The 10,547-nt window shown below is 46.9% G+C and overlaps 1 protein-coding gene across 1 annotated transcript in view; it reads right to left on the bottom strand.

The window, feature by feature from the left end:
- The window catches only part of USP31 (ubiquitin specific peptidase 31), a 71,116-nt gene extending 61,644 nt beyond the window's left edge, over window positions 1-9,472 (bottom strand). Inside the window, exon 1 of the mRNA XM_038540046.1 lies at window positions 8,813-9,472. Coding sequence (XP_038395974.1) covers window positions 8,813-9,472 — 660 coding nt within the window. The remainder of the gene's footprint in view (window positions 1-8,812) is intronic.
- Window positions 9,473-10,547: the final 1,075 nt, after the last annotated feature.

Below are 10,547 nucleotides of genomic sequence, written 5' to 3'. Positions count from 1 at the left end.
AACAGCCAACAAACGAATAATTAGCAGTGCAAACAAGAATATTTTTGAGGGAAAAAGCTACACAGGACAGAACTTTAAATTACTCAGCTTTCAATGATTTCTTTTCCACTATTATATATAAAAGGATTTTTGTGGAAACCATGAGGTCATTGTTTTGCAGAGTCTTTACTATAGGAAACAGCTGTGGAGAACTACACAAACAGTGAACACTGCCCTATTTAGTAGCCCCTTATTGTGACAAGTGCATAGACGGGGACAGGAAAAATCCATCAAACCACACTCTAATAACAAAACAAAAGAGGCAGAGTCAAACAAAAAACTTTAGGCCACACAAAGGGAGACATAAAACAACTAATTCAGGATAAGCATCTGTAAGTTAGGACAAACATCTCTATTATTATATCTATATCTTGACTTAAGAGCTAATTCCAAGAACAGCTCCTTTCTACATGGGTTACCAAAATCTCAAATGATTCACTTTACACAGTACCTGATATATGACAGACATACAACAAATGTAATTTTAAAAAGAGGAGGAGGAGTTGTTCTCCTAGACACTTATGTTCAAATACTACATGACCTATCTGAAACTGAACTTACCCACCCACCTCCAGAATTGTTTTCCATTCTGTGCTTCCAGACTTGAACAGTGCCATCCCAAGACACCCTGTTTGAATACCTGCAAGTTATGTTCATTTCCTCCTTCTTATTCATTCTTCACACACCCATAAAGCTGCCAAACACTGTCAACTCTGCTTCAAATATACATTTTATATATGCTCAAAGGTCAGAGGAAAGGAACAAAAGACAAGGAAAAGGAAATAAATTAACTGAATCCACGCCAATCCACTATAGGTTATGTGACTCCCTTTACAATACCACCCAAGACTCTACTTAAACTTGTCCAGTGATAAAAAGACAATTATGTGAGATAGTTCACATAACATGCAGCTGAATCTAACTCTACACAGCTAGTTGTAGATTGCACCATAGTTCCTCTATCAAGACTCTTTCTTAAATATCTCATGACCCCTGACTCCACATTTCAATTTAAATGCATGATCTTTTCTGCCCCTTGTGCTCCACAATCCACTTCCCCTCTCCAACTGCTCTATTTCTATCAGATAATCCCCATTATTTTCTCCATCCCTCAGGTCTGAAACCTTAGTGTCTACTATTCCATCCCTTGGACTCTCCCTGAAAACGTCGTGATGTGCTCCAAAATGTCCCTTGGACTCACTCTTTCCTCCTCCTTTTCCTCGATTTATACCTATGATTGCCCTCTTCCTGCATTTACTTTCTCCTCCATCTGATTCATTTGTGCTTACCATCAAATCAACTTTTCAAAAACATTTTTTTCATCAAATTAGTGTCTGCACAGCTCAAGAAGCCTATTTTTTTTTTCAAGAAGTCTATATTGAAACACTACTGATTGCTGCCTCAAGGCTAAGCTGTTGTGACAGACTTTCAAGGCCACCCACAATCTGCCTCCTCTCAGCTCATTCATCTGTACTTATTTCCCCTTCTCTCCAAATCAGCGGTTCTCAACTGAGGCAGTTTTGCTCCCCAGCAGACATCAGGCAATGTTTGTAGACATTTCTGATTGTCATGACCAGGGTTAGGAAAGGGATACTACCAGCATCTAGTGGGTAGAGAACAGGGATACCGCTAACCATCCTGATATGCCAGGACAGTCCCCGACAAAACAAACAAAACTGACCCTGTGAAAGAAAATAATTTTAAGTTTAAAAAATGATGAACAAGGGCAGTCACTGATAGGAGGAAGCACATGTCAGGGCAAGTAGGCCCTAGCATGCACTGTGGATGAGTCAGACAATCCTGTCCTCTACAGCTCTTTGCTGGGCAAGCTGGTAAGGTGTAGCCACATTTTAAATGCACCTTCCCTTTGACTCAACAGAGCCACTGCTAAGACTCAGTCTTTAGGAAATGAGACTCAATATTTGTTGAAGGACTGGCTATCATGATTAAAAACTTTATACAACCTAAATGTCCATCATTGGGCTTCTATACAACTGTTAAGAAGAATGAAATGGGCTTGGATATATCAACAACAAAAACAAACAACAGAAAAACAAAACAAAACAAAACAAAACAAAGAAAGCCATGCTACTCCCCCCCGGAGAAGAGCAAGTTCCCTACAGAACTATATGCAGAGCATGAACCCATCAGTGTAAAAGATGCATGCATGTTTATATATGTATTTAAGTGGTCTGAAAGGATTATTTTTAAGGCAGACTTCCAAAAGCACCTAACCGTGAGAAGCAATGGCATATACATAAAGCTAGCTCAGTTGACCTTATGTTCACTAAGATTCAGCACCACGTCTTAGAGGAAAAAAACACTACACGTTTCAGGACAGCCCCCCCCACACACACACCTCTTTACGTTTTATGCTGAGAACTGCCATTTCAAAAGTTGCAAAGATAAGGCAACCATAGGCACAGGACTCAGTGTGTGCCTCAGCAATAAGGGGGTGACAAAGAGTGAAGTCAGAACTCTGGTTTTGCTCCCTCGGTCTCTAGCCAGCAAGTGAACCTCAGTTCCTTCACCTAGAAAAGCTAAGGTCACATTTGCCCCACATCTCCTTCTTAGTCTAAAATGTGAGGTCTCTGGGGATCCCTGGGTGGCTCAGCGGTTTAGCGCCTGCCTTTGGCCCAGGGCACAATCCCGGAGTCCTGATCGAGTCCCATGTCCGGCTCCCGGCATGGAGCCTGCTTCTCCCTCCTCCTGTGTCTCTGCCTCTCTCTCTCTCTCTATGTCTCATAAATAAATAAAAAAATCTTTTTTAAAAATAAAATAAAATGTGAGGACTCTGTTATCTCCTTTCTCTGGAGAGATGTGGAACTTCACTAAAACAAAAGTGACAACGTTTGACAGACACGGGAACTGACCAGGAAGAGACATACTGTCTATTCTATAGTGGGCCACAAAGCTAAAGGTGACCTTTACAACTTTTTTTTAGTTTTCAAGTGAATTCAAGGAGCATCTTGAAATCTGAGTACTCCCTGGGAACCACCGTGAAATATCAATATATTCAACATCTTCTCACAAACAAGGAAAACTTAGACCATAGGTCTGCAACATAAAATCAGAGCCCCCAACAGGAGTATGAAAAAGTAAGGTGTGAAAGGTAGCCAGTATAACCTTGACTGCTAGCTTGTCTACCACTACTCATTTATACATTTATTCCCTTTGTAACTTGAGAACTTTCACCTAGTAAGCACCACCAGGTACCACAGTTCAAGGGGAAAAAATATGGAAGAGAAATTTCTTTTTTTTTTTTTAAGATTTTATTTTATTCATGACGGGGGGGGGGGAGAGAGGGAGAGAGAGAGAGAGAGAGAGAGAGAGAGAGAGAGAGAGAGAGGCAGAGACATACACTGAGGGAGCAGTCTCCATGCAGGGAGCCCGAATGTGGACTCAATCCCAGGACCCCAGGATCACACCCTGAGCCTAAGGAAGACACTCAACCGCTGAGCCACCCAGACATCCCAGAAGACAAATTTCTATTCATCAATTATTTTTTGTTTTACTGCAAATTTGGAAGGATTCCTCATAGCTCTTTTATCAGATCACTCTGTTCTAGTTGTTCTTTGGGAGCACAGTTTGAAAACCGCTGCTGCTATAAGATGTATCTTTGTTACTTGAGAGATTACCATTCATCTTTTTACTGACTGCAAAAGAGCAGAGCACTAGAAATCAGCATCAATAGGAACCTGCTAGTATCCTATTGGTTAGACAATAAACTCATTTCCTCTAAAACAGCATATTGAGTATTTGAGTTTCAGAATGAATTCTTTTCTCCCATTGTTTTACTAAGACAGTGATCCAAGGATCCTGCCAATGAAGTCCAAATTTTCTTCTAATGCTGCTGGCAAACACACTAAGAGGACAAAAAGTAACAAAGCAACCTTCTAAAGGCTGAGTTAGTAAGAAAAACACCCAAAGGAGACTCCAAACATTCCTCCAATGAGATGTTTCTCAATCTTAGCCTTACCCACATTTTGGGCTAGATAACCCCTCAATGAGGGAAGCAGAGCCCAAAGTACCCTCACCCCAGTTCAGTCAACCAAGTATGTCTCCAGAGAGGCCAAATGTACCCAGGAATGAAGGGCTTGGGGAAAGCAAAAGAGCCCTGGCTGAGAACCCTGTTCTACGAGGAGAAAAATACCTGCTTAAAAAAGTGACGGGGGGGGGGGGGGGGGGGGATCCCTGGGTGGTTCAGCAGTTTGGTGCCTGCCTTCAGCCCAGGGCGTGATCCTGGAGTCCCGGATCAAGTCCCACATCACGCTCCTTGCATGGAGCCTGCTTCTCCCTCTGCCTGAGTCCCTGCCCCTCTCTCTCTGTCTCTCTCTCTCTCTCTCTGTGTCTCTCATGAATAAATGAATAAAATCTTTAAAAGAGAGAGAGAGAAAGAGAGAGAAAAGTGACAGAAATTTCTTAAAGTATACCAAGACTGGGCCAGTCAATCAATTTCATTCTGGGAAATGAAAGTCCTACCTTAACAACCATCTAGCTCACCAAAACCAAAAATCCGTTTACCTGGCAAGCTCCTAAAGCTCAAATAAATCAATGTGGTTAGAAATCAAGAAAGAATTCTTGATTGGAAAACTTACAAAGAAAATCATTAGTGACTTAAGGAAATTTTAAGACGATAAAAGCACAAAGACATACTAAGTGCTTTTTCGAGACCTCAAGGCAAACTCTCAAGATGGCAAATTGGTTTTATCTTCTCTGCCAACTCCAATCAACTGGTAGTGGCTGCCTGGAGCTCAGAATAGAACAGGATTCTGAGGCTGAATGTGAGCTCAAGGAAAGAGTATTTGTAGCAAACATCAACATGTGCAGGTAAGGAGCCATGGTAACATGGATGCCTAGCATCTACCTTCTTGGTGTTCCACTCAACTTCCTTTGTGCTCAAAATAACGCCAATCAAATTTGGGGGGGGGGGCAGTAATCCTCCACAGTGCCAACAGGCTTACCTAATTCTGGGGGGGAGGGGGGAGAAGAAAAGAAGAAGAAAGAAGAAAGAAGGAAGAAGGAAGAAGAAGAAGAAAGAAGCAGAAGAAAGAAGAAAAAAGAAAAGAAAGAAAAGAAAAAAAAGAAAACAAAAGAAAGAAGAAGAAAGAAGAAAGAAGAAAGAAGAAAGAAGAAAGAAGAAGAAGAAGAAGAAGAAGAAGAAGAAGAAGAAGAATTAGAAGAAAAAGAAATAATCTGATTCTATCATTCTACTGCTTAAAAATCAGCCCTGGATTCTCAGCTTCCCGAGGAAAATGTCCAAACCAGCACAGCCTGCAAAGCCACTCACAATCCACTTACAACACACTTCTCCCAAACTTTCTGTACCTCCATCGCTTTCCATGGTGTAACCAGCCACCAAACGTCTCATGGTTCCCCCAAAACCACATGCCCTTTCATGCCACCCCCACCCCTTCTCTGCCTAATTTCTGTTCATCCTGCAGACCACAGCTCTGTGATACTTTACTTGTTCCCTGAACCTACAACATCACAGCATCACCTGGGAGCTTGCTAGAAATGCAGAATCTCAGACCCCACCCCAGTTCTGCCAAATCCACATCAGCTTTGTAACTAGATGCCCACGTGAATTATGTGCACATTAAAGAGTAAGAAGTGATGTCTTGGGAAATGTACCAGGCCTCACTAGACTCAGTTCTTCACAGGCACGTACAGTGTCTTCCCAAAATCAAAAGTGCCTCACACTCTAGCAGGCTGCCTCTGAGGCAAATCCCTCCTTACTCACCTCCTCCATTAAGGCAAGAAAACCTAAATATCCACCTTCCAGCCTCCATGGCAGCCAGAGATGGCCAACTGACATGGTTGTAAGTCAATGAAATGTAGCAGAAGCCTGCTGGGGAGCTGCTTCTAGAAGGACTTTTATTTTCCCAGTGACTTCCTGCCTTGACAAACAGTAAGGATAAAAAGCCAAAAATGTAACAGGGACAAAATAGCCAATGACAAGAGTGGAAACAGAAATGATCTGAGTCCCCGTTGGGCCCTTCAAGCCACTGTACCACATTAGTACATCTACCTCCAGGCTTACTGTGGGAGCCAATTCAACATCTTTACTGCTTAAGACATCATCATTAGGGCTTCCTCTTTCTTGTGCTAAATGCATTCCTATCTGATAGAGTAAACTCTCAATAAATGGGAAGCGAATGAGTGAATGCAATGTGGAATCTACTAGAGATTCAGAAGATTATATATTTTAAAAACAGGATCTCTAAGAATCTGTTCAACTTTGCCAAAGCATGCTTATAAATTAGCCTCCACATTTCTAGAATTATTGACCCATTTCTGTTCACAGCTTTTTAATGGATCCAAAAAAAAAAAAAAAGACAACCTCTTAAAATGCAATGCAATGGAAATGTTCACATACAAAAAGGCTGCAGAAATTGATTTTTACATTTTGGAAGGAGTAGAAAACCAAACTTAAAACACTGGGCTATGACCTTGAAAAGTTTGCAACTGCTGTAGCTACTTACAACTAGAAGCAAAGAGGGAAAAAGAGAAGAAAAAAAGACCTAAAATAACTGGTTGGTTGCCATTCTCTCCCACTTTCTCATTTTGAGATCTCTGACATGGATCTCATTTTTTTCCAGTCCCTATCCCAGTCAAATATTTTCATTTAAATTCCCAAGATCAAACAGCAATCATTTTTTTTATTTTTGAGAAAAACAGAACATTAATAAATATAAATAAAATGTATTAAAAAGAGGATGAGTGTGCTCTGACAGTATTATTGTTCCTCAACCAGGAGGGTCCTCAACAAAGTGCTAAATCCTCAGATTACCATTTTGTATTTTAGTAAAATCATTTATTTTTACTTAAATTTTATTTTTATTTATTTATTTTTTTTTACTTAAATTTTAGAAAGAAACTTCACAGCATCAATGGAAAGGCATTTGCCACAAATAGAAGACAAATGAAAAACAAACACAATGAAAACACCACCTTATTAAATCCTAGCTACTCCCAACTGCTGAGGCCTTTTAACTTAAAGCTTGGGGGGGGGGGGGGGTTTGGTTTGTTTTGTTTGTTTGTTTTAAGGAAAAGTTAAAAAAGGAAAGGTTGGGGGAGTGAGTGTGAGGTGTTTAAGTCAGGCTATCACCAACCTGAGACCTTTTCTTGGGCATAATCAGGACAGACAGAACAGAGAAGGAATTAACTTTCTCACTGTGTGATTTCATTCTATTTAACATCATATCCATGTCCCACTTCAAAGTATCCCTCATACAATCTCAAATCATCTTCCCCTTTTTTGCTCAGAACAAGAGCCCATTTCCTTAGTGCAGCCTAAACAGCCCTACACAATGCAGCCCAGCCCAGGATCATCTGAGAGCTCACTACACCTCCCACAGCACCAGCAGACAAGGACCCGCGAGGGCCATTTCTAACCCACTGCCTGTTTTTGTATGGCCTGTGAGCTAAGAACGGTTTGTAGAGATAAATATTGGTAATCAATTTGATGACAGGGAACATTAAATTTTGAACTCCAATTAAGCTAAAGGTTATCCCTTCCAAAAAAAAAAAAAAAAAAGAATCTCATTCTTCTCATTAGACCTGTATTACAAAGTTTTATATTCATATTTTTATCAATGAAAAATGTGTGGAAATTATATTAACTACCTACATAACAGCCTCAAGTATGCAACCTGACCTTTTACTATATGGCCCTTTCCGAAGAAAAGAGTCTGTGGATCCCAGAGCTACAATGTTCCTCAAGTGGGCTTTAAGGCTCACTGGGCTCTTAGGCTTTCACTTTTCTTACACCTGGGAAGTGATTCCTCCTGACCTCCTCAAGGCTGGCTCTCCCTGGTTACTCCAGTCTCAGTTCAAATGTCCCCTCTTCCAAAAGGTCAGCCTTCCCCTGCCCCCTCCTCATTCAAAGTAGCTGCCAGCACATCAAATCAGGTCACCCACCAGTTTTACTCTCTTCCAACCATTATCGGATATCACCTTCTTTACCTTACTGAAATCTTAATAATAAAAACAATAAACGGGGCAAATGCACATGGTGCTATGCACCATGGAAACGATTTACCTACCAGGCTGAACCCTTTAAAAGTGCCAACCTGGGGCAGCCCAGGTGGCCCAGCGATTTAGCACCTGCCTTCGGCCCAGGGCCTGATCCTGGAGACCAGGGATCGAGTCCCATGTGGGGCTCCCTGCATGGAGCCTGCTTCTCCCTCTGCCTGTGCCTCTGCCTCTCTCTGTGTGTCTCTCATAAATAAATAAAAAAGTCAAAAACGGTCACAAATGGGTAATCTCCTAGAGTTCAAGCTAACATATCCACCTGTCTGCCGCTCACAACCACCTATGATGTGGGTACCGGATGAGGAAAGTGGCAGAGAGAGATTGAGTAAGCTGCCCCAGGTCACACTGCCTGTAAGTGGCAGGACGAGGATCTGAAGCCAGGCTCAACACTCCCATACCCAAGAATGTAAGTTCCACGCAGGCAGCCGGTCTTACTCCTCCGCCATATCCCTCCAGGGCCCATCAGCGGGCCAGGCGTGTAGTAAGCCCTTCCACAAACACACGATGGATGGATGGATGGATGGATGGATGGATGGATGGATGGATGGATGGATGAATGAACGAACGGGTGCTCCCCTCTCAGGGGAGAGGGGACGGTCCTAGACTCGGAGCCCACACCTCTTTGGCCCGTGCGCTCGTTAGCGCCCGCCGCGCCGACGCACGACCTGGGGACCCCAGCGGCGCGGGGCGCGGGGCGCGGGGCGCGGGGCGCGGGGCCCGGCCCGGCGGGGCTCACCTTGAAGTCGCGGCTGTGCTGCGGGGTGTACTCCAGGGTCCAGAGGGCCCGCACCAGGTGCGCCAGCTGCTCGGTGACCTCGCCCTGGCCCTGCGTGCCGCGGCCCACAGGCTGCTCGGGGTCAGGCGAGGGCTCGGGCCGCCCCGCCCGGTACTGGCCGAGCGCCAGGTACTCGGCGAAGAGCTCGGTGTTGCTGAGACACTGCAGCGTGGCGTTCATGAAGCACGTGTTGCCGTGGTTCCGGAGCCCCGCCACCCCGGGCACCGGCTCGGCGGCGCTGGCGGGCGGCGCGGGCGCGGCGGGCGGCGGCGGGCACGGCGGCGGCGTGGGCGCGGCGGCCGGCCCGGGCGGGAAGCAGCTGCGGAGGCCGCCGCGGTCCGGGGCGGCGCCCTCGGAGCTGAGGTGCGAGAGCGTGGACAGCGTCTTGAGGACGCGGCTCATGAAGCTGCCCACCGAGCGCGCCGACGAGGGCGAGGCGGGCGCGGCCGGCCCGGGCCCCGCGGGCCCCGCCGCGCCGCCGCTGCCGCTGCCGCTGCCGCCGCCCGCGCGGCCGCTCCGGAACAGCCGCTTGCTGAAGGAGCGCTTCTCCTTCCCGCCCGCCGCCGCCGCCGCCGCCGCCGCCCCCGGCGGCCCGGGCCCGGGCGCCGTTACCTTGGACATGGCGGCGACCGCCGACGCTCATCACCGAGCCCTCCCGCCCGGCCCGCGGCCCCGCCACGGCCGCCGCCGCATCCCGCCGCACCGCGCCTCGCCGGGCCGGGGGGCTCGCCGCCCCACACACCTCAGAGCGCCGCCGAGCGAGCGAGCCAGCAAGCTAGCGGCGGCCGGCTGGGCGGGCGGGCGCGCGCGCGCGCGGTCCGCCCAGCTGGGCCGCTCACGTGACCCGCCCCTCGGCGCCGCCCGCCGGGCGCTGAAGCCGCCGCGGCTGCCATGTTGACTGTGGGAATGGACGTGCCCCTCCAGCCAGACGAGACGGCTCTCGGGCCCGGGGCGGTCCCGCTCTGTGAAGTCCGAGAGAGGCCATGTCTAGTGTGGGCATGCTCCTGGCGAGGTGGACAGCGCTGGGCTCGTGCCCGGGGATGGACCCCGGGGGTGGGTCTCTCCGTCTTCTGATCTGAAGGCGGAGGCCTGGAGAAAGTGCGGAAATCAGGTTGCCGCCCCTTACCAGCCCCGGGAAGCAGTGATGGACCGTGGCCCTGACCCAGTCCTGCCTGAGCAAGCCGGCCCTGCCCCGCTCCCGGCGGACCCGGACAGCCTGCGCGCATACCGGGACGCCATCACAGAACCTGGCACGTCCCAACAGGCTTGTCTTCCAGGTGGCACCTTGGGCTTGCAGTGAAACAGTATGATCCGAATCACCTTGCTCCTCAGACTTACCTTTAAATCCCCGCTAAGCTCTACCATCATTCATTCGTTCAACAGTTTCTCCTGCATGCCAACCACAGCTAGGAGCTGGGAATATGACAAAGTATGGAATTAACACGGTTTTGCCTGCCCTCTTGGCCTTTTTTCCACTGGCGAATGCTGATAATAGCTGCTATGTTTCAAGCATTGTGCTAAGCATGCAATGTTTCCCGTAATTTTCAGTTCAGTGTCTTTGAGATTGCTACGATGTATCCATTTCAAACCCAAGTTTGTTTCAAAGCCCCTAGACTTGACCTCTAAACGAAAGGTCACAGACCCACAAATGTCACAGGGACCAAGATAGGTCATATCAGTGAGTTAAAGGATCATG

This window comes from Canis lupus, chromosome 6 (assembly GCF_011100685.1).
Source record: "Canis lupus familiaris isolate Mischka breed German Shepherd chromosome 6, alternate assembly UU_Cfam_GSD_1.0, whole genome shotgun sequence".
NCBI lineage: Eukaryota > Metazoa > Chordata > Mammalia > Carnivora > Canidae > Canis > Canis lupus.
This window is presented reverse-complemented; position numbering and strand designations above follow the sequence as displayed.